Source organism: Natrix helvetica, assembly GCF_964273705.1.
Source record: "Natrix helvetica genome assembly, chromosome: 8".
NCBI classification, from domain to species: domain Eukaryota; kingdom Metazoa; phylum Chordata; class Lepidosauria; order Squamata; family Natricidae; genus Natrix; species Natrix helvetica.
In genome coordinates, this window is record NC_138559.1 from 10,771,274 (window position 1) to 10,799,081 (window position 27,808).

The 27,808-nt window shown below is 40.0% G+C and overlaps 2 protein-coding genes across 2 annotated transcripts in view; both read right to left on the reverse strand.

Moving 5' to 3' along the window:
- LOC309395980 (zinc metalloproteinase-disintegrin-like ohanin) overlaps positions 1-27,808 on the reverse strand; it is a gene marked incomplete at both ends in the record, with an annotated part of 96,645 nt that overhangs the window by 4,678 nt on the left and 64,159 nt on the right. The window lies entirely within an intron of this gene.
- LOC309395981 (zinc metalloproteinase-disintegrin-like ohanin) lies at positions 251-27,770 on the reverse strand (the record flags this gene model as incomplete). Its single annotated transcript, XM_081960693.1, has 15 exons — positions 27,501-27,770; positions 24,782-24,888; positions 23,278-23,354; positions 18,331-18,409; positions 17,686-17,762; positions 16,030-16,228; positions 13,966-14,028; positions 12,060-12,131; positions 10,929-11,098; positions 9,706-9,790; positions 8,699-8,829; positions 4,324-4,501; positions 3,210-3,299; positions 1,376-1,571; positions 251-285 (listed from the first exon to the last, which is right to left on the reverse strand). The coding sequence occupies exons 1-15, from the start codon at positions 27,550-27,552 to the stop codon at positions 251-253; spliced, it is 1,611 nt and encodes a 536-aa protein (XP_081816819.1). The 5' UTR covers positions 27,553-27,770.

Sequence of the window (27,808 nt, forward strand, 5' to 3'; positions counted from 1 at the left end):
CTTTAATCTACAGTATATGCAAAGCCTCACAGCACCACCCATCTACAGTATCATCAATATAAATCTCCCTGTTTCCTGTTTCCCAGAAAAAAAAAATCTTTTATTTGAAAAGGAGGAACTTGCTTTCATCTTCATTTGGGGATAGTCTGCCATTAAAGTCATGAATGATCCGTGACAAGAATCACATCCCCAATGCCTGTTTTATTATACCAAATGTAAAGAAAAAATCAGTCCTAGAGTTTTAATATTCTTAGCAGACAGTCCCATATTCAATCTCCATTATCTCTGATTCAGAAAAGCAGAAAGTGATGGTTCAAACAGTAGCCCTAATTAACTCTTAGAAATAAAAGAAAGTATGGATAAAACTTTAAGCATATGAGAGGATCTTGGTGTTATTCTTTGTGCTTTTCCAGTCATTTTGATTTACATTTTGAGTATTGGGCAATAATTTTCAACTTTTGCTGTAATATACAACATGGCAGTCTATTAATGCCATACACACCCCTACAATACATACATATTGTCTCATATCTTTGTCCAATTTGGGAATGTGGCTTTTCGGGTGCGCTTCAAGGTGTTGACCATCATTTTTAAGGCGCTCCATGGCACAGGACCTAGTTATTTGCGGGATCGTATCCTGCCCCATACATCCCTCCGGCCGATTCGCTCACACAGAGAAGGACTCCTCCGGGTGCCATCCACTAGGCTGTGCCAGCGGGCGACGCCTAGGGGAAGGGCCTTCTCTGTGATGGGCCCGACCCTCTGGAATGACTTTCCCCCCGACATTAGAATGACTACAGATCTCCGCTCCTTCCATCAGAAACTTAAAACCCACCTATTCCAGCTAGCCAGCTTGGCCTAATTCCACCTATCCCACCTCAGTTCTATTTCTAAATTTTTAAGATTGGTTTTAAGGTCTGTTTTTTAATTTTTATAAATTGTACAGGGGTTGTTTAATTTGATTTTTACCTATGTGTATGATTGTTTGTATGTTTTAAATTTATTCCTGTACACCGCCCTGAGTCCCTCTGGGAGAGGGGGCGGTCTAGAAATTTAATAAATTATTATTAATTATTAATGTAGTAAGAAACCCGACCCCCCAAAAAACCTTTGGCCGAAGCCCATCTCTCCAGCTGGACCATTGCCAGATTCTCTAGGGATGATTGGACGTAAACCAATCTGGAGGACTGAGCTCTAAAAACTCCAAAAAAAAGAAAATTCATCTTGAAAAATTATGCCACTTGCACACATAGACAAAAAAGACAGAAATGAATATTTATTATGGCTGGAAAGGAGAAAATATATTTGTTCAATAGTAAAGATTGTCTATTTTTTTTTACAATGCCATAATTCTGAAATCCTAAAGTTGACTTACCAGGCCCCCAGAGAGAAATGCATTGTTTTGCCAAAGTGGGGCAGTTCCCCCTGAAGCAGTAACTTTGGTTGTTTTGGCATGGGTGTCCATTCTTTTGAAAGCGATTTATGGGACACTCAGCAGATTTTCCATTGCAGAGTTCAGGTAAGTCACAGTCATCTCTTGCCTCCCGGCATTCTGCTCCTGCTTTCATAATCTGTGGGTGAAAATGAAAATCACTTCCAGCTACAACTCCTTAGCGCTAAAAGAGCTAAACCACGATTCACAACACATTTCAAAGCTTCCTCTTCATCTGTCTTGAGCATTACCAAGCAAGGCATCCCTGCCATGTTACAGATGGGCTTCATGAATTAAAATGTTGTATATAACACCTAGAAGACCATGAGCATAATTGAAAATGAATTAGCTCTCATGAAAAATCAGCAGAACATTAATTGATGAACGTGTGCATGGCATATTTTCATTTCCTTACATGGGCAGAAGCATTGATAGAATTTCCATGTCATGTGCTGAAAAATAGGTGCTGATTTCTGTTGCTATGATGGAAATATAACAATATGTTTTTGTACCCTCTGTTGAACAAGTTTATTACAGAGTCAACTGGGATCCCATAAAGAAGGAAAGAGAAACTTGCACCTCTCTTCATGGCCCTCCAGCCCCTTTAGAAGGTGCCAACCGAATAGCTGAATTGAGGGCTGTGGAGAGGAGATGGAGAACTTAAGGGTTGTAAAAGAAGCAATTTGACTCCCAAAAGTCTCCTGAATCCATTTCCGCCTTGAAAGTCTCAGAAAGAAAAAAGTCAAAGCATTACCGAAGACCTCTTAGAACACAGGTGTAAAACTCGCCAACTTAGGTTGCCATCACATGATGTTTAACTATGTTTTTCCCATTCATGGAGCTGGGGTGGGTGTGGCCTATGCATGACCCATCCAGCCCACAGGCCGTCACCCCTCACTTAGAACCTTCTAGAGCCATGATGGCGAACCTGTGGCATGCATGCCACAAGTGGCATGCAGAGCCCTCTCTGTAGGTATGCGAGCTGTCACCCCAGCCCAATCCACCGTGCATGTGTGCATGCCTTCCGCTGGCCAGCTGGTCTTTGGGTCTCTGCTGAAGGGGTGGGGCCTTCCCCAATCTCCGCAAGTTTCCCCCAACACGCCCTACCTTTCTACTCCATTTCTGCTGCCCATGCCTTTCCTAATCTCTGCAAGCTCCCCCCCCCAACACACCCTACCTTTGTACTTTATTTCTGCCACCCGCATCAACCTGGAGGCCAAAACGAGGCCCGGGGTGCTGGGAGAGGCCACCCTGCATCCTGTTTTGGGCCTGGAAAGCCTCCTGCACCCTGGAAGCTAAAATGGGGTGTGGGGGAGTGCATGCATGGGGGTGCATGTGCAGTGGGATTGCATTGAAGTTTGGAGATTGGGGCACGCATGTGTGCATTGGCACACACACACATTAACTTTGGGTACTTGGTACCAAAAAGGTTAACCATCCCTGTTCTAGGGAGTCAGGAAGCTGAGTTAGGACACCAATCACAAACATTGCCAACCCTTATTTAAATTGGGTTTCCATGCAAAAAGAAGCCTATATTTTGTTTTCACAGACGTGATTTAAGATGCCAAAGGAATACATTTTAGACTGAGACAATGCTGAAATTTTGTTAAACTGTCCTCCCTATGGATATTTTCATAAGGGTCAAATAAATTGGAAGAAGGGATAGGAATAGAATTAAAATGCTTTTCATCACAGTAAGCAGAGAGATCACATTTTCATATTAGTAGTAAGGAGCAGGATAAAATCCCTCCTAGTGTTATGAATATAAAAGCCTTACCTGGCATTCCTCACAACATGCCCCTTCTGCACACTTTGCTTCAGGTTTCAGTTTACACGTTGCAGCGTCACAGCACTCATTTGTACATTTCTGAAAACCAAAAAACATCAAATTATCTCATAGGCTTTCCTTCCTGGCAGTGCTGTATTAACCATTAAACAGACTAAGCACGTCCTTAGGGCACCAGGCCCAAGGGGCACCACAAAGTTGAAATCTAAAGAAAAAAACAATGAAGATTTGTACAGTATGTACAAAGGAAGGGGGCCCCAAGATTTGCCAGTGCTTAGGGCACCAGTGAGCCTTAATCTGCCACTGCTTCCTGGTGTCTTCAAATTGGTTTCTTTTGAAGAGGGAAACTGCCAAGGAAAAGGATATTTCTCTCCTGTATTTCCTCTTATGGGTCCATGCTGGCAAAGAATGTGACAAAGAGCAGCCTGGGGGTTTGTTATTGCAAATGGATGATGGCAGAGCTACATGAACCATCTGATATTTCCTATGTGAAAAAATAAAACAAATAAAAATAATTGTGAAGGCCACGTAACCTGCAGTCCAAATCTCTTCCGTATTCTGAGCCATTTTCTACTCAGGAGGCCAGCCTTTGAAGTCGGCCATAAAAGATTCACCAACCATGAGTATTAACACTACCTTTATTGTGAAGTTATGATAACAGTGTCTTTCCTGCCTAGAAGTATGTTTTTCCCCACTCATCTTTATAGTGGGGAGAAAATGGGTGGGGCGTATCCTCTTGGGGCTTGCCATGCCCCAAATGCTTCCACAGGTTAAGCTGTAGGAAGCAGCTCAAGAAACCATGAGACACGTAATGTGACCCTGTTAACAATGTAAGGGAAGGATATTCTTGCAGTGATAAATGGGCTGCTTTTAAAACTGCATTGTCTTCCCAAAAGAGTAGCAAGGTATCAAGTCTTTACCTCTACAACTGGTTTCCCAAATCCAAGAAACCAATTTACACATCCATGTACATTGTGGACGTACGCCTATGCCACTCACAAACCAACCTTCTGGATACCACTTAGAAAGCCAGATGTTTTGGCAAGGATTCTCATTTTTGAGAAACGTCTTGGAATTATCCTTATTCATTAATAAAAAATCTTACCGCTGGAGAGCCACAGTCACATTCTTCTCCCTTCTCCACAAAGTAATTCCCACAAACTGCATCTTGAATAATATCTGTGTCGTTGGGTTTGTTGATAACACATTGTGGGGTCTTAGTGATCATAAATTCCTTATAATCCTGTAAACTACAAGAGCTGAACTGCAGAGAAACTGTCTCCCTGTGAAAGTTAACCAAGATAAGTTCATGACATCATCCATACATGGACCAGGTACAGAATTCATTGCAAAAGTATATAAAATGGATAAAAAGTGATTCATGAACAAATACAGTGACTCTTTGTACCCCTTTATCTTACTCCCAGAATATGCTTCTTTTGTTTTAATTCCATTAACTTTATTTTTCTTTTTTAACAAAATGAATTTGCAGTCACAACTCCATGTAATGTTAGTTCCTTAGGCTACTTCTTGTGTTTCAGTGGCTCCTCTCTCATTTTATTTTTAGTCAGCTTCTCTGTGGAAGGACAATAATATAATTGAAAGAAAAACCACCAATTTTAACCCTCTTTGTTTTCTTATTTTGGAGGGGTTGTACTTTTTATAACAAATGAATATTTTAAGGCAGAGGAACAGTTGCGGTATTTTCAAATTGCATTATTTGCATTTTTGTCTTCTATAACCTCCTAATATCTTATTTTTAAAAAGCAACACTGTTTCCAATATGAAAATGAAGCACATTAGGACTCAGAAGCATTAAATCCAAATTGTTTCCAAAATTCAGAATTAATCTAGCCCAGATTATGATTTCGCATAGTTTAGAATTACATGCAAATCAGACAGGTGGCTAAACCCACATTTGGTCACCTAATCCCTACAAGACAAGATTTTTTTTAATGTTCAAAACATGACAAGAAAAACTAATTTCTGCATGCTTAAAATTGGTTGATTTTTCTCTGCTTTCCTGGTAGTTAACTTGTGTGTATGTTAATGTTTACATTTTAAAAAAACAGTGATAAAGCATTGATGTTGATTCCAAACATAGTAGAAGGGCAAGGTAAGGCAAGAGTCACCTTATTAGTGAGAGGGGCGGCATATAAATGTAATTAAAAAATAAGATATATTTCTCTCTCTCTCTCTCTCTCTCTCTCTCTCTCTCTCTCTCTCTCTCTCTCTCTCTCCCTCCCTCCCTCCCTCCCTCCCTCCCTCCCTCCCTCCCTCCCTCTACCTCCCCCCCTCTACCTTCCTATCTACCTACCTAACTACCTACTTGCTCTCTCCCTACCTACCTACTGTATTTCTGTCTCTCTCTATATATATCCCATTATCCCTCTATCTATCTACCTACCTACTCGCTCTCTCCCTACCTACCTACCATATTTCTCTCTCTATCCCTCTCTATCCCTCTATCTACCTACCCACTATTTTTTAATTTGCTTCTTCATAAGCTTGGTGCATCTTATATTCCGGTGTGTCTTATACTCCAAAAAATATGGTAATATATTTATTGGACTCCTTCTTTAATTTCAGCAACTTGCCACGGGTTCTGAAAATGCATATTAAAAAGCATGCAAAGACGGTATAATAAATCCACCCAAGCACTTTGCTAATGCTAGTACAAATCAATAGGAATAGTTTTTGGCACTCAAATAGAAAGATGAAAGCAAGAACCCAAAGAGAGTCTGCTGGTGGCCATTAAATGGACAACATGGACTTCTTTCAAAGTCAAAGTTGCACCAGATCCATTAGGTCAGAGGTTCTCAAATAGTGGGGTGCGCCCCCCTGGGGGGGGCGCGAGGCTCCATAAAGGGGGGCGCGAAGGCTCCCTTTCCATCTGGGTGCAACGGCGGCGGTGTGGGCGAGGCATAATATATCCCGCCTGGAAGTGGCAGCACTTCGGACTGTGGATTTTCATTGGAGCCGCGGGCTGGAGCTGTGCAAGAAGCCTGCTCGGGCGGGGGTGGGAGGGAGGGAAGCATGGCTGTCCCAGGATTCCCTCCCTCCCCCCCCAGCCCAAACAGACTTTTTGCACAGCTCCAGCCCGCGGCTCTGATGAGTCTCTGAGCAGTCCCCAGTGCTGCCACTTCAAGCCGGGATATATTCTGCCATGCCCTCGGCGGCGTCTTTATGCAGGTAGCTCGCCTCCCCGCCAGCAGCTCCACCGCTAGCATTCCGTCTGGAAGCGGAAGCGCAACAGCCGCTGTTGGGGAAGGGACAAAGGGGCGGCGGTCGCCCGATCTTGCCACTGCCACCCCTTCGCCCCTGGTAACGGTGACTGTTGTGCTGCTGCTTCCAGCTGGGATGCTGGAGGAGCTGCTGGCAGGGAGGGAGGGAAGAAAGGGAGGAGGGAGTAAGGATAGACAAGCAAGAGGGAAAGAGGAAAGAAGGCAAGCAGGCAGGAAGGAGGCAGAAGGAAGGAGGGAAGAATGGAACTGGAAGGGAGGCAGGGAAGGAGGGAGGGAGAAAGGAAGGATAGGAGGATAGGGAAAGAGGAAAGAAGGCAGGCAGGCAGGGGGAAAGAGGAAGGAGGGAACTGGAAGGGAGGCAGGAAGGAAGGGAAGGAGGAAGGGAGGGTGGAAGGAAGGATAGACAAGCAAGAGGGAAAGAGGAAAGAAGGCAAGCAGGCAGGAAGGAGGCAGAAGGAAGGAGGGAAGAATGGAACTGGAAGGGAGGCAGGGAAGGAGGGAGGGAGAAAGGAAGGATAGGAGGATAGGGAAAGAGGAAAGAAGGCAGGCAGGCAGGGGGAAAGAGGAAGGAGGGAACTGGAAGGGAGGCAGGAAGGAAGGGAAGGAGGAAGGGAGGGTGGAAGGAAGGATAGACAAGTAAGAGGGAAAGAGGAAAGAAAGCATGTGACTACGGTGGGAGACGAGGAAAGACCGGTGTGCTATGTTATGCAGAGGTGTACTTATAACAATTTTATAGACAAATTATACTATTTACAGTCGCGCGCGGGGGGGGGGCGAAATGTTTTCTTCTTCCTAGGGGGGGCATGACAGAAAATAATTGAGAAGCACTGCATTAGGTGAAGATTTTTGAGCAAGTTGTTCTCTAAGCAAAGCCTTCTGCACAAAATACCAAGAAGTGGATCTGATGTATTAAAAAGTAATAATGACGCACAAAATTCTTCAATAAGGATGGGAAAGGCTACATAGCATTCTCCATACTTCCTGACTTCATTGCTGTAGCATAAAATATGAGGCTACAAGTCCCAGGGCTTTGGCAGGAGAAACCAGAAATGTGTCAACAGGTGGCATGTTAACTGAGGCTTTACAAAAATCTTAAAGATCTTGGGGTATTTTGCAGTGGAAATTCCTGAGAAGATTCCATTCCATCCCTTTCCTCCCCTCTCCTCTCCTCCCATTCCATCCTCTTTCCCTTCCCCTTTCCTTCCCCCTTTTCTTTCTTGATGAAATAAAGCCTAACTATTGAACAGCAACGAAATACAAGTGGTCCTCAACATACAATCGCAAGTTGTTAAGCACATCACTGGAGATGTTAAGTGAACCACACAGTCATTAAGGGAATCCTGCTTCCTCCATTGACTTTGCTTATCAGAAGACAGCTGGGAAGGTTGCACATGATGGTCCCATGAGATGCTGCAACCATCATAAATACATGCTGGTTTCCAGGCACCTGCATTTTGATTCCGGGACTGAGGGGAGGCTGTGACAGTTGTAACTGTGAGGACCAGGTTGCAAGTCAATGACTACCTATACATTGCTACCAGTTGATTTCAGCAGGCTGCAATATATGGGAGAGACAGAATGTGTCTCCTGTCTTGAAAAAAGGGCTGAGGCAGGAAAGGATGTTACTTTATTATCTCTTTCCTCCACCTGTTGCCTGGTTCAGAATCATTTTATTCCATTCTGCTTATAACGTCTTCCCACTTTAGGAAAGTCTTTAACATCTCAATGGGCTTCCTCTTTTATCTATCGGAGTTATTAATATTTGGTTTATTGGCTATACTTCCTATGCTATTTCTCTAAACTCTTACGTTTTGGAGGAAGCTACTGAATGATGGATATTCAATTGTTGAGAGCACTCCAGTGGTGGGTTGCCAATCTTGTTAGTACTGATTCAGGTGCGCTCCTGTGCGCACTCGCATTCATGCACAACACTTCTGTGCACGCACAGAAGCATCTGAGTGGGTGGGTGGAGCCTCCTGCTGCCACTACTACCTGTTCGTCCGATCCAGGGCGAACCGGGAGCAACCCACCTCTGGAGCAGTCCTATCTTTTTAAGTACAACACATTTTAATTACACAAGGTAAAGTTAAATTTGTGTATTACCAAACCCCACTGTTGTGTAACTCCCTGACCAATTTATTTTTTAAGCTCTTAGCATATTTACTTTAACAATTAATTGCAACCATTGAAATATAACTTAATTTGAAAGGCAGTATTTTTTCCTTCAACACTTACCCTCCCGAAGCAGCCATAATACATGGGCCATTCGTGCAAGTACAAGAATTTGCATCATGGTTCATGCCCAGATTATGACCGATCTCATGAGCCATTGTAGCCCCAACCAAATATAAATCTTTGGCATGATCCTGAAGAAAAAAGAATACTTTTGTTTTTAGTCTGCAAGAAATTGAAAGTGAATCCATCTATTGTTAGCATTGAGCTAATACCTTTGCTCAAGCATTTTCTAACGAAAAATCAAAGAGTTAGAAAAAGATATTAATAATTTACAAGGTTGCAATTGGATTTCCTGGGAAAAAAACAGTTTCTTTGTTCAAGTAGCAATAGCTCTTAGACTTACTCAGTACTCAGACTTAAATCTATTTGCCCAAACTGACAGGAAAAAAATGCTTTAAAAAGTGTGTGTGTGTGTGGGGACGTTTCCGACAATCGCATGGCTCACAGCTGATCCGCATGATGATTGGAAGCTCCCCCCCCCCACACTTTTTAAAGCATTTTTTTCCTGATGGTTTAGGCGAATAGGTAGGAAAAAATGCTTTAAAAAGTGAAAAAAAAAAGAGCTTCCAATGATCACGAAGATCAGCTGTGAGCCACGTGATTGTCGGAACCTTTTTTCCCCACTTTTTAAAGCATTTTTTTGCTTCGGTTCTACCGAACCAGTCAGAACTGGTAGCATTTCCCCCCAGGACTTACTGTATGTACCACTTCATGATGTTTTACAGCACTTTCTAAAGAATCAGCACATTGCCCCCAACAATCTGGGTCCTCATTTTACCAACCTCACAAGGATGGAAGGCTGAGTCAACCTTGAGGCACTCAGGATCAAACGCCTAGCAGTGGGCAGAGCAAGTCTGCAATACTCATTGTAACCATTGTGCCACCACAGCTTGTAAGAAACTTTCAAAGCAAGAAGATTTATTAATTCTTTTTCATTTTTAGTAGCTTAGAACTTACATACCTGTATATACATTTTCATTGAGTCCAAACAGGTAATTTCTACAAACCTGAATGATTCCCACAGAGCTCCAAGATTTGCACATACTACCAACGAAAGCGTATCCTATAGTTCCTTCATTTAGGTTGACATCCCTATAGGAAAATAATGTGGGGGACAGAGTTTAAAGAAGCTGGTAGCTAATCTAAAGCCTTTGGGCCTAGAGAAACCTCTAGGGCTTTTTGTGAACCCCTAACCCTGTCCGTTCCTGCCAGTTTTCAGGATGTCATAATTCAATTTAGGCTGTACCCATGCAAACCATTTAACCAACCAGATCTGTTAAACATATTCCGGATGCAATTTCATTGGGTTAATTCACATTCCATGTACAGTGAAAACCCCAAATGGGAGTTTTCTTTAAAAAATAAGTTTCTTCTATCAATTTAGCTGTGGTGTTATTAAAGATTAGTTGAGCTTGGAAAAGGAGATTGAGTGATAAGTGAAAATACTCAGAACAGAATTGTCATTTCTCCCATATATTATGACCATAAGCCAATAAATTTACCAATTTCCCACTCATATACAAGAATATATAAGCTGAACTCAAACTGCCTCTATAACCAGATCAGATTAAAATGTAGGAGACAGTTTCAGACAACCTGCTAAACACAACACGATATTTCATATTTGAATTTATTCTTGGAGATTTCTACTAATTTAGTTCAAATAATTAGGTCCATAAGTTTTCTTAGATATCAATTGATATGGCATTCTTCATTTTTCCACTTGAAGTTTCATTCAGAGAATATTTGGAGAAAATGCTGCTATTATAAACCAAGAAGTGTGAAAAATCATTTTGTTACTGATAAATATTGGAAATGGGAAGAAAAATAGATCCTGGCTTTCTTCTAACGTCTAAGGACATCATTCTACATATGTCAAAAGGCTTTCAAAGCAGAGATTAAAGTTCTCTGGGCTATAGGCAGTTCCCTCTATATCCTAAAGTTTTGACATCCAGACACTCTTTAAAGTGGTCATTAAAGATGTTAATCATTTGAGTTTCAATTTAGATTCAGGTGAAATGAAATCAAGCTGAATTTTTGACCTGCAATATTCAAGGACTTCTCAAAACTAATTCTCACATAACAAAAATATGGTTGATTTTGACCCAGAATATAATTTGCTCATGGTTTAAGGCATGTAACCCATAGAGGAAGTTCTGTGCAAACACTAACCTTCCCATAATCCTTCACTCCCTGCCCCACTTTTCCCTTTCTCCACAATGAGACATACGTGAGTAACTGAGCGTTGTCATTCCTTTTGCGCCTCAGCAGATTTGACTTTCTCCATGATGAAAAGGAGTCCAAAGTCTTGTCCTCTGATGAACTGACCACAAACATACTTCCGTTGGACCAAATTTCTACACCAGTCAATGCTAAACGAATATTCAAAGCTTCATAAACCTGTGGGGGTAGACATGGCATCAATCAGAAAATAGAAGTAAACTTTGAGAAACATTTCAAGACTGAAAAGCAACAGAAATTGGCTTCTATGGGATGGTGAAATGGAAAAGATTTGGGAATCAATAAAAGAGAATCTCTGTAGCTCAAGGTTGAACTGTGGAATTCTTGATGCTGTCTGAGCTTACTAGTTTGCTTGCGGACGTTTAGTCAGGTCTGCAAGGAAACCACAAAGTTCAGACAGCACCAAGGAAATCCACATATTGGGTTGTTGTTGTTGTTGTTGTTGTTGTTGTTATACCATATAAGAAATAAAATGATAAACAAGAACAAGGTTATTATTCTCTTTAATCAAGAACAGAAGAGGAGGAGGAGGAGGACTAAAGGGATATTTCCCCCACTGATGTCCCCCTTATCTCCCTGATTCTAACTGATGATCAACAGTGAAGATGTCAACAAGGCTAATAGGACAGAAGCAGACACAAGTGCCACAATCCAACTCAAACTGGGTTCGCCACTCCTGCTTTCTTCTCAGAGATCATCTTCATAATCAGTTGAGTTTGGATTAGCCTTACTCTGTCCATTTCTGTCTAATCTCCAAGTTTAGAAGATTGACCACAGCCCTGAAAGAATCCAATTACAGAGATGTAGCACTGACTGAATTCTTGTAATAGTTTTGGACTTGCATTCTCCCAACACAGTGGCTGTATTCACATAAGAGGCTTATTAACCTAGTTACTAAACTAACCCATTTTCTGAGTTAGGCTTCCATGCTGGATCACCAGTTTACCAAATGATGGAGTTTTGCTGCATTCGAAGCCAGAAAAGTTAACATTCTTGTAGAAGTCCACCTCCTAAGTCACCTTACTCATTAATTTTGTTATGTGAACACAATGAAAATCTGCATTGGGGGAGGGAGAATTTTAATCCGAAACAAGAAACAACTTTAAGCATGTCTTCTTACCCAATTTACATAGTTGATCATATCAAATATTCTTATCCTTATAAAAGTCCTGTTGCTGCTGTACTTCAAGAACTACAGAAAAGACAAAAAAGTTTAAAAGATACCATAAATTTGGAATGGAAGGATTGAGGGAGAGAGAGAAAGAACATGTCAGGGAAAGAAAGAGATTTAAAAATCATTGAATTTGCTGATTTAGACAAAAATAATACTTTTATAGCCAAGCTGTCCAATGAATTCTTTTCATTTCTGATTATTTTTTAACCTACATTTGTGCCATTAATATATTAAGGTTATTAATTTTTCAGCACCACACATGATCTTTCTGCCTGGTTGGAGAAAATGTTGGTCAACCTACTGAAATGCTTTCCTTAAATCAGGGGTGTCCAAACTTTGCGAGGAGGGCCAGATTTGGTGAGGTGAAAATGTGTGGGGCCGATCATTCAGCCTGACATTCTTTGAACCCTTAACATTAAATGTGAATTAACTACCATATTTTTCGGAGTATAAGACGCACCAAGATTTTGAAGAGGCAAATTAAAAAAAAAGTTTTTGCACTCTCCCACGAAAATGGGCCTTTTTTTTAAAGGGCATGAATAGCCTTTAAGAGGCTTCTAGAGTGCTCCTGGGGGCTGGGGGGGGGGGGGCAAAGTTGAGCAAAAAATGGTCCGTCTTTTGCTCATTTATGCCCTCCACAGCCCCCAGGAGCACTCTGAAAACCTCCTAAAGGCTATGCATAGCCATTTTGGTGAAGGGGGCAGAGTTTTGGGAGGCAAAAAATGCTGTATTCAGTGTATAAGATGCACCCAGATTTTTAGCCTCTTTTTTGAGGGGAAAAAGATGCATCTTTATACTTCGAAAAATACGGTATTTTATGAAAGACTAAACAAATAACTCCAGTGGGGAGAAGAGGCTGCGGGCTGCTTGAAATTTGAAAAAGGGCCACATTTGGCCCCAGGCCGCACTTTTGACATGCCTGCCTTAAATGAATGCTATGTTTCCATGTTCAGGAATGTGTGAGATAAGCATTATTTACTATACATCTGATTCTTTATGTGTTGTCAACTTGGACAAAGAAATAGTGCAGGAATGTGTTGGAGAAACCCCCAAAAGCTGGAGGGAAATAAATTCAGGTGTGGCATAAAATAAATTCAGAGGTGCACCTTGAGTGTCAGCCTTGCATGGCAGTCCCAAAAAGAAGCACAAACAGTAGTATCAGTTCTGGGTGGTTATTATATGTTACATTAACAGAATCCTGCATGTCTGAAAGGACATCTGTCCATCCACCCTTACACTCACCTTCACAGTCCAAGAAACTATGGAGGGTCCCTTCTGTAATGTTTTCCATGCACCCATTCTTTCTATGGGCTCAGCTGCCTCTTAGCTGACCATTGTCTAGTCTGTGGAAAGGGCATCCCCACATAACCTTTCCCAAAGCAAGAATGCTTTTATAAATTACCTTTCCAATCAACTTTCTCCACCCAGTGCAATGAAACAAATGTGAAAATGTTTTAAAATCATAGTACTAACTAAGCACAATTCAGAACAAGGAGCAAGATTGACCAAGTAGAAGAAATGTACGACGATTCCCTTTTACTCTTTTCTCCATTTCAAAATTTCATTTATCTTCTCTGTATTCAATTCCCTGATCTTGGCATTTCTGGGTAAATTATTTAGATGGAGTCCAGGAAGAACTAATGTGCAAATTAGAGTATAGTTAAATGTTAAATATCTCTTAAACCTATTGGTTAAATGTAATGACAAAACAAAAAACAAAAAAAATATCAAAGTTTACTATAAAGCACATTTTAAGATACAATCCAGTTTCAATGTTATTTGAAAAAAAAGATAGCAACAAAATATTGTGCTCAATGAAGAAAGAAAATGAAATGCTATCCAGGATACTTACCATTAAATAGTCTGCAACTATGTAAATCTCAATATATTTTTTGGTCTCCAAGAAGTCTTTTTGCTAAACAGAAGAGTAAACAAAATATTATTACTCCATGCAGCCAACAGATCATCAATTACTCAGAAATCTGCATTGTTTACTTCCTGGTCAAAGTCCTTGGAATTTCAGAAATATTGTTTTTTTTTTTAAGAAGACATTTATAGAGAGAGATTTTGTCATGGCATGAAACATTTTCTTTGTACATAATATAGTATGGCACTTGTTTCCAATGGCATCCATTTTCAGAATTTTATTGTGCCTACATTTAGAGATAAATATATATATATGGATATCTTGTTCTAAACAAAATTTAATAGGCGTAGTAACAAGCAAGTGAAGAAATCACCTTTTTGACCTATTTTTCAGTGTCAAAATTTCTGCTACTTGCATTTCCCTGGGAAAGGAAAAGCACCTCCCTCCTGTATAGCAATGTCATTGTCTACCATTAACCTACTGAAATTGCTCTGGAACTGCCCTTGTGCCCAAGATTTGAACCATATCAGGTGCATGACTTCCTTCTTCCCATAGGAAAATCTATCCGTGCTTTTTCAGCATATGGAACTGCAAGGTCAGATGGCCAATTCCATGGGGCAATTTCTTTCCTTGCTGTCTGACAGCCACTTTCTTAACTCTGTTGCACAAGATCCAGGTTGAATAAAGTGACCATGATCTGACATTGAGACTAGAACATTCAAGATGTGAAGGTGACTATAAAACACAACTTGCTGAGGACAAAGAGTTCCCAATTGCCATAAACACTGAAGCGATCAATCAAACAGTCTGTGATTTTGCTTGCAATATTTTGTCTTCAATTTTATTCTGCCTTCAGTAATGGAGGAAAACATTGGGAGTATGAGATTATCTGTGACCAGATTCAATTTGTTAGTTTTGATTCCATCATTACTTCAATCCAACTAGATGATTCAAATCAAATTGGAAAATTAAGACAAGATTATGTTTATTAGGTCTTATTAGACATTGTTTTAATATTTCAAAACAGTTTCTCCCCCTATCCCAAGTCCTCTCTGCCAGTCGTGAAATTCATTTTTTTTACTACCGGTTCTGTGGGCATGGCTTGGTAGTCCAGTGACTGAGTGGGCGTGACCAACTCCATGTCACTCATGGCCATGCCCACTTAGTCACATGCCACCACCACCACCAGGCCACGCCCACAGAACCCGGTAGGAAAAAAAGTCTGTATGAGTCCATTCACAGCAGAGTTGCTGCTCCCTATATGGTCCCCCATCCCCCTCATCCCAGGGACTATCTTAAAGGGACAGGCTGCAGCAGTTCTGCTGTGAACAGAGGAAGAAACATTTGGGTCGTCTCTGCTGCATTTAACGTTGAATTCTGTGGCAGAGACAATCTGAATGTTTCTTCCTCTATTCAAAACAGAGCTGCCACTCCCTTTATGGTTCCCCCTGCCCCCTCCCTCCCTGGGTCTATCTTAAAGGGATAGGCTGCAGAAGCTCTGCTGTGAAGGGAGGGAGAAACATTCAGATTGGATGGGTGGGTTGAGCAGCTGGAAGAGGTGAGCAGTGACAGGGCGACCAGGTGGACGGAGGTGGGGCCACCAGGGATTTTTACCACCGGTTCAGAGAACTGATGTCAATTGTCCCTTCTGGCTCAGCCGAACCTGGCCGAACTGGGAAGATTTCACCCCTGTTCCATGCATGTATTAAAGTGGCATCCAATTTGATCATTTGATTACATTTTAAACTGATTTAGAAAGTTTGCAAATTCATTTAAATCCATTTTGAACCAAATCTCCAAATTAAGTTTGCATGATCATAAAAAAATGTTATATATCTGGAATATTTTCAGATATTTTCTGTTCATTGAGTTTCCATATTTTATTGTTCAGTATGGCTGAAGTAGAATTTCAGAAGTGGAGGTTCCTCTCCTATGAATTCTTCCTAATCTGTCCCAGAGAATTTATCTTCTACTTTATATATTATAAACAAATAAGGGTATTCCTGTTCTCAAATAGTTATATATTTAAGGGTTTAATATGAGACTTACTTCTTCAGGAGTAATAGACACCTGAGAGGTCTTTATGATAGGCTCATCCGATTCCCAAGTAGTCTGGGTTACCCCACAGGTTTTGGGGGTCTCATCCTCCTTTTCTATATTTTCATATTTGTAGACTGCATGGGCTTCACTGTCAGAAAGCTTCAAGGGTTCAATAAGGTATGTCTCACCTTGATGCCTGAATTGTCCTCTGTATATAAAAAATTGTCCTCTTAATGAATAGGGTGATTAAAGGTGGATAATCAGTAGAAGACAATATTTGTACTTCAGGGCTGAAATGCACTAATGATGTTACCTACTTGGGTCATGAAATGCCTGCAAAAAAATCAACCGAACACACAGTATACGGGACCCCTCGATGGATAACCAATTCTTAACTAACCAAGTCAACAGTCTCAATATAACCATGAAATATCTGTCCAATATTTGTATGAAGACTAAACCTGCTTGAAAGATTTGGTTTTTATGTAAAATTTTATTTTATGAAATGAAAATATTTGGTCAGATGATAGATATAGAGATGGAGAGATAGAGAGATAGAGATAGATGATAGAGATGATATAGGTACAGGTATAGGTATAGGTATACGTATTGATCAGTGATGGCTAACCTTTTTCCCATTGCATGCCAAAAGCGGGGGGAGCACAGGGGGGTTCCGCGCAAGCATGCCCACACCCATAATGCTATGTGCGTGACCCCCTGTGTGCATCCGCGCTTGACCCCTGCCTTCCCTCCCCCAGCTTTTGGCCCATATGGACTCATTTTTCGCCCTCCCCAAGCTCCAGAAGCTTTCTAGGAATTGGAGAGGGTGAAAACAGCCCCCTCGCTCCCTTGAATGCCCTCCGGAGGCTTCAGGAGGCTTCTCTGAAGCCTCTGGAGCACGAAAAATGGCCCTACAGGAAAACTGGAAGTTCAGGAATGGACTTCAGGGTTGTCTGTAGAGCCATTTTTCACCCCCCAGAGTGCGAAAAACAGCCCAACGGGCGAATTGGGAGTCCATTCCCGAACTTCAGGGAAGCCTCCAGAGGGTGAAAAACAGCCCTAAAAGAAGGCCGAAGTCAGTTGGACCTGACAGGGCAACGCCTCACATGCCCTAACAAACGGCTCCTATGGTGCCATAGTTTTGCCATCCCGGATATAGATATATAGATACAGATATTATTTTTTGTGTTTTCCTTCAGTAATGCCTGTTGGGAGGGCATTGAATCTGATTAAGGGTAAAGCGCTTCTGAATTTTGGAATCTTTATATGTGGCTATCTGCAAGGTTGGAGAAGGTGGGCATCATTGCTCAAGAAGATATTTCTGGATAGAAATGAAAAGTATGCTTGCCTCTTCCTGTATACTTTCTAGCAAGGTGCACAATCTGAAACCTACCTATCTTTTTTTCCTGTAACATCAGCTCCTATATGCAAAGACCCGGACTTTAAAGCTCATCTAGAGAGATCTGATTTAGCTCCCTACTGTGTTCACTGGCTGGCAGAAGCTCTTCTTGGTATCCAAAGACTTTCTGAATCCTGCAGATATCTTGGATCACACCCAATTAATTTGCATGAAAAGTTGATGCTCTTTTAACTATGATAATTCCAAGAACAGTAATAATATTTTCATTCTTAATAAAATAAACAAAAAATAAGAGACTTTCTTACTTCAAGCCATCACATGTACTGATGACTGCAGTTGAGTCAATGTCATTCTGGAGGCGTCCATGATAATAGCAGTGATCCTGTATGGAAGCAAGAGGACTACACTGGTTAAAGTTTGTTTGCACTTTGATTTGATGAGCAGAAGTGCAGTTCTAATATATTCCACAACATCAATGAAACAATGAATAATAAGCAACTATTTCAAAATATTTTGATTGAGGAGGAAAAGAAATCTGCTTAGTTTTGATTGTCCCCAAATGAACATAGGATAAACACAAGTCTCCATTAAAGGAAGTCACTCTGCAGGTAGAGCAACACTGATGGCAAAACACTAGGAATTTTTGGGCAGACAGTCAACAAAGGACTATAAAATGTTCTGTTCAAGAAACAAGACCTTTTTTTTTTTTGCTTGTTTGCTTTTAATCAATAAGAAAGAACTGGTTGGTTGAGATATTGCCCTATTAATTCAATAAGTAGAACAGTGGGGTTTAACAACGCACACATTCTTACATAGAACATGGTAAATATAAGACACTTCATGCATACATAGCCTTTGAATACTTGGTCTGGAGTATAACATATTTGGAATATTGTGCACAAATATTCTTCTCAATTAATTTCATAAAAGTAAGATGCTCTGGATATTACCTCAACCGGAGGGCTTGTTGTAATTTCTCTGCCATCAGGGGAATAATAAGTCTCGGTGTAATCTTTAGAAAAAAGTTCTCTGGAAAGAATGCAAAAAATATGTTATTTAGCTAGCATTATTTATGTCAGGAATTAAGTAGGAACAGAGATAATTGCGTATTCAGCCTACAATTACTGTATAATGGCATTTAAGGATATTGTTTGGTATAAAGGAAAGGAGAATGCATTTCAATCTGATCAGGTATGGCTATTTATGTGGTGTACACAGCATCCTGGATTTTCTTGAGGAGAGAGATTTGTACCAAGGAAGTTGTGCAATTCTCTTCATCGAGGCTCAGAGGTGATATGATTGATCAGGATTGTCTTTGATTTTTCTGATTTATGCAACAATCAGATGAAGCTACTAGTCTGCAAAGAAGAGCAATGTAGCTCTCTTTACTCATGAGGTTCATATTGCTTCATGAAGACACCTCAAGAAAGGGATGCCTTGAGAGGTCTCTCAAGATGTTGCAGCAGTGTGGATATGCGGTAACAGAGCTCTGTGAAACTAAACTGATAGCTACATATCTGCAGGAGACTCTATGGGGCCAAAGCCACCCTGTAAGGATGGTGAAGAAAGAAGGGATGCTTTGTAGATTGCAAAGAAACAGCAATTTCCTTGTTTGATCGGCAGCAGTGATGATGGCTATTTTTGGCAAGACCAAAGCTGGGACAACCAGGCCAAAAGGATTAAGAGCTGGAGTGGACAGTGGATAGAGGACTGAAACTGGGTGATGTGACTTTCAACTTAAGTCAACTTAAAAGTATTTTTGAGAAAAATGATTCTCCAAAACCAAGAAAGTGATGATTTAGTACGGGGAGAAAGATGGTGCCCAATCTATCTATATAAATAAAAATGTAATGTTTGTTTGTTCAAAATCTCCAATCTCTGAAAGTTCTTCACCGATTGCTTTGAAATTTTGACACAACATTGCATTCGAATATGCACATGTTTTTATATATGCATATCATACAGATGTCACACCTGTGAAGGGAAAAACATGCTTTTTTTGTAAAAACATGCTTTTTTGAAAACCAGCACCATCTGCTGGACGTAAAAGCAACACACGCTATACCACAGCATTCCTGTCTTGAGTATAGTATATTTGGAACAGTTCAGACTCTCTTTCCAGCTTCGTCCCAATGGTCCCTTTATATATGTGGCTGGGCTGCGGCTGCACCCTTTCCCCTTTCCACCCCTCCTCCAATGAGCTTCGCCATTTCCACCAAGGGGAGCCGAAGCCTTTTGGCCTCCCCATCCCCTCTCTCTCCTCCCCTCCTGCCAGGCCTTTGCTGTCTGCGGTGGGGCCGCGCCTACCCCATCCTTCTGCCGCCTCCTCCCACTCCTAAGCTGGCCTCCCCCCACCTAGCCCAGTGGAGCTCCAGAGGAGGTGGAGGCGGAGCATCTCCTCAGCTTGGCCGGCTGCACGCGCTCTCCACCCCCATCACAGGGAGCCAGCTATGGCCTCGCCAAGATGGCTCTGATGGGGCGGTGTCAGCCTGAGGCACAGCGGGGCTAGGGTGGCCGCTGGGTGCCACGTGAGGTGGCAACTGCAGCGCCAATGGCGTCTCTGGATGGGGCCGCAGCCAGCGGGGGCTGCCTCGCATCCACGTCCTCTCTTTCTTCCTCCTCCTCCTCCTCCTCCTCAGGGGAAACCGCCCACCTCCTCTCACCACCACCACTGAGGGAAGGTGGTTCGGGGTGGCAGCGGCCTCCTCCTCCTCTCCTCCTCAGCTAGGCCAGGCCAGGGCCTGTGGGAGCATCCTCCATGGTGGCTCTTGCAGGAGCAATTTCTGATTCTGAAGCTTTAAATTATAGAAAACCACGGCAGGAACTGATAATAGCCTGAAAAAATGACTTAACTTGTAGATAACATAGTTTGAAAAAAAGCCTACAAAGAAAAGGAAGTTTGTTTTTCTCCCCTCACCCTACTTTTTTGTGAATTTTCTTCTTCCCTTTTGACAATCAGCTGATTAATACCAAAACTTTGAACGGGAGTGCCACCTACTGGTGAAACAAGATATTGGACTCAGAACTCAGTGGGAATTGACCTTGATACTGAGGAGTAAGTGATAATTTAAGAAAAAGGCAAGGTGGATTATAATTAACAAGAAGCACTTTTGAGCTTGAATTTTTGACCTGGTGAACTAGAAACATCTGGGGAAACCTGGTGGACCAATTGGGATTATTAAGACCATTTGAAGGAACATTCCATGAGGTGAAAAAAGAAGAAAACCTTGACAAGGCTTATACATTTGGGAAATATAAAGGGTGCAAATTGGAAAATGTTAAGGGCTTCTCCCTTTAGGAGGTTCTGAAGGACAGTTCTGGGATGGTGTAAATTTTATTGACATTGGTGTCTTAGGTATTTTTGGGCAATTGAGATATTGAAATTTTGGTGGAATATTGAATTACCATAACCTGCTAATTATTTAACTATCAGTAAGTCATTAAAGGATAACAAGATGTCTCAACAGAAGGAAACAAATATGATTTATAAATAAATAGCATTGATGGTTCAATGCATTCAGGAAGATATGACAAGAAATCATAGGGAAATGATGGAATGGAATCAGGATAAAGATGTGACATTTAAAAAATCCTACCAAATGGAAATAAATGATGAACCAAAAAAACTCAGAAAATAGAAGAGAAAATGGAGGGAGATGAGGGAAAGATAGAGGAGATAAATCTAAAAAAGGCACCAATGGAGATAGTGGAGGAAAACATGGAAGAGATAGTACCAACTCTTAAAATGGAACAGTCCCCCTTAAGGACCCAAAACACAGAAGAAAATGAAAAGGATGCTTTCTTAAAGATGATGAAAGAATTACAATTGGAGATACCAGAGATTCAACAAGTGATAGGTGCTGTGGCAGATGAAGTATTAAGAATAAATAAATTGGATGCAAGGAACAATAAGATCCTCAGGGAGAAACATTAAAAAGACACCAAAAAGTCAATAAAAACTGAAACTTTAAAAAGGGCAAGAGATGATGGGTAGTTACAGAATAAGAGATAGAAATTAGAAATTTGGAAAATTGTATTATGCATACTGACATAGAATAAAATACATTTTAATTACTTGGTATACACAATGATAGAAGTTGAAAGATTATGATTATGCATAACTAAACAATATTTTTATTACTATTATTATGTCTAAAATATATTGACCCAGACAATGTGTTCACTAAGTACTTATGGATATTAAAGGAAAAACTATAAATAATAAAAAATTGACGCAAAAAAGAAAGGAAGGAAGGAAGGAAGGAAGGAAGGAAGAAGAAAGAAAGAAAGAAAGAAAGAAAGAAAGAAAGAAAGAAAGAAAGAAAGAAAGAAAGAAAGAAAGAAAGGTTTCAACCTTCATACAGAAACATCTCTCTTGAAGTTCCAAAAAATCTACTCCTGGTGTCACATCTTTCCAGTCTAGGCATAACCTTGGTATTCCTTGCAAGTATTTCACCTATAGCTCTGTTTTGCTTCTAGATCCGAATATGGTCATCCAGATGCTACCAAAGAAGTTCTACATAGCCTTCATAGCTAAACAGTAGAAAAGGGGAACACTATAATTTCCAATGTGTCTAATGGTATAAGACAAAGTGACACATAGAAACTCATATAAATCTTTGCAACTTATGCTTAATAATAAAGGCAATATACATTTAGAGGGCATATACAACATAGTCAATACAAAAAATACACTCTAAAATCAAAGCCAGACAGTCATTCCCAATGCACCCGCTATGTGTCAGGATCTTAAAAGCTATTATTAAATTGCATCAGGGATTCTAAACAAGTCTTCTCGTGCTTACAGAGCAGTGGCTGCAATGCTAATTTCAACCGTGATATGGCATTTACTGGTTTTAGGGCAATGAAAATGACGTAATTTCTTTTAGCAGCCTTAGTAGTTTATTTACTTGTGAGAAATCCAACCTAAAACTAAGAGAAATTTCTTGACAGTGAGAACAATCAATGGAATGGTTTGCTTCTAGAAGCTGAGGTTACTCCATCACTGGGGGTTTCTAAGAAAAGAATGGACAGGCATTTTACCAGAATGGTATATGGACTCCTGCTTCAGCAGGGGCTTGGCTAGGACACCTCTAAGGCTCTTTCCAACCATGCTATTCTGTTCTACTAAAGCAATAATTTGACTTCCTGGCTGTTTCTCGTACGGAAACAAAGCTGTTAATAAAAACTCTGAGGCCTGGCTAGATGAGTTAGGGAAAGACCAAAAACATGTTGCAATGGTTAGTTATTCTGCAGATATAATCCAAATGGCAAACCTACTCATTATTACATTTATTAAAACAGTTTAAATGTCATGCCATTGAGAAGACTGACGTAGCATTCTTAACAAAACAAAACAACAAAACAGGGTGTGTTGAAATCTGGGCCTGTTTAGGCCAAGCTTGTTTAGGTTTAGGTTACCCCTTTTATGCTTAAATAGGGCCAGAGGTTTCGTGACTTTCATGTTTCAGCAGGTAAACTTTAATATAAATTGAGCAGCAAAATCGGGCTCTTAGGAAACATTACACAGATTGATGGGGTGTCCGTGGCACAGCATTAATGTGTAAACAATAATTTTTAAATCTATGAAATATTTCATAAATAAGCTTGGTAATTCAAGGTACAGAGATTTATGTACCTTGAGGTTCAATTTTAACTAGAATTGTTAGGGTGAAGCAGAGGAGGATTAAAAGCAGGAATAAAAAAATATCAGTTCTGCGCCTAGAAATAATTACGGTAATCGGTTCAATAACTATATCTACCTCACTGATACAGTAATATTTAAATTAAATTTCCACAACAAAGCAATGCAAGTATTATTTCTGTAGGATTCTGTCCAAGAATATGCATTTTAATCTTCTTTTAGCAAAGTTAACAAAACTTCTGGGTTGACATACTTATTTTTTTCTAAATGAAGGACCACTGGCTCTCCATTCACTTTGAATTCATATTTCATGGTATCTTCATACTTCATCTGAAATGCAAATAATTCAGTGTTCATTTTTTTTAAAGGCAAATAAAAAAGACACATAAAATGTGTACCTTCTGATCAATTCAACACCTCTGTCAAATGGAGAGCCATAACCAATTCATTTATTAGAGGATAGATATAGTGGTATCGAGTCCTCAGTTCCAACTTTGAGCTATAACCACTACTACATCTTCTTCACCACTTTTATATTTCAGGGTGATGTATTCTGGGACGCTAGAAAGGATATTTCTGTATCTCATGAATCACAGTTGTCACAGCTGCCCATCATCTTTTATGAAAAATAACCCAAGTCCATAAAAAGGAAGAAGAAAACTCTTAAAGTTACATATTAATATTTACCTTGTGTCAGGCACAAGTGACCAGATTTACATGTGTAGAATTTAAACAATAGATAGATAGGTTCTATGGAACTCATATCTCTCTCTGTCTCTGTCTCTGTCTCTGTCTCTCTCTCTCTCTCTCTCTCTCTCTCCTCCCTCCCTCCCTCCCTCCGTGTGTGTGTGTGTGTGTGTGTGTGTGTTAGTCCTGGATCTGTTGCAACGCTACAATGATTCAAGGCAAATTCCCTCCTCCCCGTGTGTCTAGGCATTTCTGAACACTTCATGACTATAGTAACCTATTCACATTATGAACTTTTAATGTTCTAAGTTGCCAGGAGCCTTCTCAACTGTGTGCAAATTGGGTGTCCATATAAATCTGTTCAATAAATAAATTTGCAGGCACATAGATTGCAATGCAAAAATCCAGATGACCATCAGATGGCAGCAAAGGAATACCAAAAGCTCTGTTGGCTGACAATAAGTATTTATCCTGAGGTAATAATCCTGCTTAGTAGAGTTCTTTGCTCCCATGAAAAATTAGGGCTGTGTAAGTTTCACTCAAACCATGTTAAGTGCAAATCTTGATACAGGCATGCATGGAGATTTTCTCAGACTTCTGCAATTTGACAGATTTTTAATCAATGTGACAATGACTTTTAGAAGTCTACAGTCTTATGAGACTTATTGTATGTCATCTTTACTTGCATCTTTCTATATGTGGTAAATCCATCTATGAAAGTTTTATTCATAACGTCTTTAAAGGTTGGACTAGGATCAGATCCAATCTAAAGATGAAACAGGTGATAAATCAAAATTATAACCTTTTTCCATCATCACTTTTCATATTTTATTAACTTTGACAAATATGTGACTTTGTAGTAATTTCCATTTACAAAACAGAACAAATTTAACTTTTAAAAGACCAATAAATATAGTGGGAATTTCAGGGACATTTATCCTAAGAACCACATGGCAAAATTGTGAAAGTAGTAGAGTTTTAATTCTAACTTTGCTCCACATAAATCTGGAGCAAAATTTAGGGTCAGATTTATCAATAAATTAGTTGATGAAATGAAGATTATTTCTTACCTTTTGCTCACGTCGCTCAATTCTGCTTTTGGGCAATGGTGGGATTTTTTGTGGATATACTACTTCATAATCGTTAACTTTCCCAGCTTCCAAGATTATAGAACTCCCTTCACAAGAAAAGGAAAGAAAGGTTCTATCATTTTCACATCTAGAACAATTATTCAGTTATATGTGAGGAATGGAATCCTTTTCTGGTGGGAGCATAGTACCAGAATTCAGGTTAATTTTTTGCGTATGAAATTTGCTAAATGGTGTTTGATAACTGGGAGTCTACCTGGAGACATTGCTTTGGGAGGGACAAAAGGAAACATGCCAACCACTCAAATAAATAGCAAAAGGAAAAAATAAATTTCAAGCACTGTGTATACTTCTGTATGGAGTGATGATGAGTGCTGAGGATAACATTAGAAATAAGAAATCACAATAGTTTGATTCATACAATTCAATACTCTACGGTAAGCTATATTATGATTTAGCATATTCATTAGTGAGAGATTTAGGCAAACCTAGCTTATTATGGAAATGCAGCTGATTAGGAATTATTTTCAGTTGAAGTGCTATTTCACTGCCATACAAATGTGTTACCTTTCTTTCACTTTAAAAAATATGTAAGGAGAATGCATAGCACCATAGTTATCAGTGGGGCATCTAACAACACATACATAGTCAGATTCAGTGATTTCAGACCCATAGTTGAAGAATTTAGGGTTTGTGGGTTTTTTCTTTTTCTTTTAGCGTATGGCACGCCGAGGTGGCTGGCTACCTCTGTTGAAAGGATTTTTTTCAGGTGGTATTATCTTAGCTGTGGCAATCGGAGGAGGCTCCTTTCCTGTCCTTATGTGGTTTATTTGCTCACAGGAATCAAACTGCCAAGCTCCTGACCTGACTCAGCGTCTTATCACATGAGCCACGGCAGCCCCCCTAGGGTAGTTACCATGTGGACAATCAATGGTCATTTGCTATTTTTCCTTAAGATACTTTTAAAACGTGGTGAGCGACAGCACCACCACCTACAAGTAGTCCTTGACTTACAAGCACAAATAGGACCAGCATTTCTGCTGCTAGCAGGATGGTTAAGTGAGTTTTGCCAAGTTTTCTGATCTTTTTGGAGAGAAGTTTGCAGATGGCAGTTGGGAAGGCTAAAAATAGTAGTCACGTAACATTTAGACCCTGCAAATGTCATGAATACATGGCAAGCACCCAAATTTTGATTACATGCCCATGGGGGCATGCTGCGAAGATCTTAACTTTTTCCAATAACACAGTAAGTTTGGATAGTCACTAAATTTTGTAAGGTTGTAAGTCAACGACTACTTGCATCTCATCTTCTCTGGTTTCCCCAACACCAGGTATGGAAGGAGCCCTTGAAATTTGAAATCCTAGAACTGCAGAATGTAATAAAAGGTCATAAAACTATCCCATAAGAAAGTAGTGGAGAACCACTTCCATTCTGAGCCAAGCAAGGCCCTTGACTATCACCATGTACTTTCCAGAAGCTGATTCAAGTCAGGATTCTTGGTCCTACAGTAGATGTTGCAATAGGGAGTCTGACAAAGAGATTTGTTTATTCACTTTCTAGCCAAGGCGAGAATGAGACAGTGAGAAACAGAAGGAAATTTCTCTAAGTAGAAAGTGATTGAAGTCTAAGAACAACTAGCACTTGACCTTGGAAATGTATCTTCTGAAATTGATGGACAATTTGCAAAAGTAGGCCCAGGAAGAAGTTTACACCTTACTCATATTTTTATGTACCTGCCCAATTTATACCTGATGCATGGAAGGGGTTCAATTTTCCCCCATTGGTAAGAAAAGTTACTATTCCCTCCTGCTTAGAGCACAGAAAAAGCAGCATTTTCCTTTCCATCTCCCTTTCTTCTTTACCATATTGTTCTTCATAAATTACTGTTTTGATTTTTGAAGCTTCCCGCTTAATAAGGACAACCCCATTTTTCCTTGATTAAAACAAAACCAGGCTATCCACCCAGCTTTTGACCCTTAATTGTGTTTCGGCAACCATTTAAGGCAATAGAATATTGCTATTTGCAATGATATCTGGGAATGACTTGGGAGACAGAAGGAAAACTGGCATGTGTATGGTATCTCAGCCCACATAATAATTTAAGATAATTTAAATCTTGGATTGAGAAAAGTATCAGATTAGTTTGAGTACAATTTGAAGATTCTCTGAAGATAACAACAGAAACACTAGCTGTGGTTTGCTAAATATTATGCAACTCTAACTACATGATATCTAATTGATCTACTGGAAGAAAATTAAAACTAAAAACACTTTGTTTCTTTAATATTTTGCTTACTGAATTTTTCATCAAACAAACACTGTCTCTCTCTCTCTCCTCTTCAGTCTTCTACTCCTTTTTTTACTCACATTATTGGAAAACCTATGCAACTTGAACATACTTTTCTTTTGAGGATCTTAGGTTTTTTCTTTCTTGGGGTCTGTTTGCTGCTTGACAAAATTTAAGCAAATGCTTAAAAAGCCATTCAGTCATAACAAATGTAATCTTTGGGATTATTCTGTTGGCAAATCTGTAGAAACTAAAGTGGAGCAAATTTTCATTAATCATCAAAAGAAATCTGTTGGGTGCAATAATCTTTTAATTTTAACTTTTAGTTTTTAAAACTTTTAGTTTTAATTTTCTTCCACTACATCAATTAGACAGTAAGAATCTGAACAAGGAAACCAAAGAAAACATCTTACCTTGATATGGAAAAACCGCTAAGCATATAGATACCAAGAGAACTTGGATCATTGTGGAGCCTGGAGTTGGCTGGAGGACAGGGAATCTCTTTCTGCTCTCAAGCCAACCTGAGCGTTACTCCTGTTGACTCTTATTGAGAAGCAAGTAATAAGTCCTTCAACTTCATTCATGCCCTTTTATGAGAAGGTGTTTGCTAAAGAATTTGCAAAAATTCTGAGTTGTGACCATACTATTGGAGGGCAGGTTTTCAACTGGCTTAGTACCAACCATTGCATGTGGAAGGGTTCTTTGAAGGCATCCCTCAAGG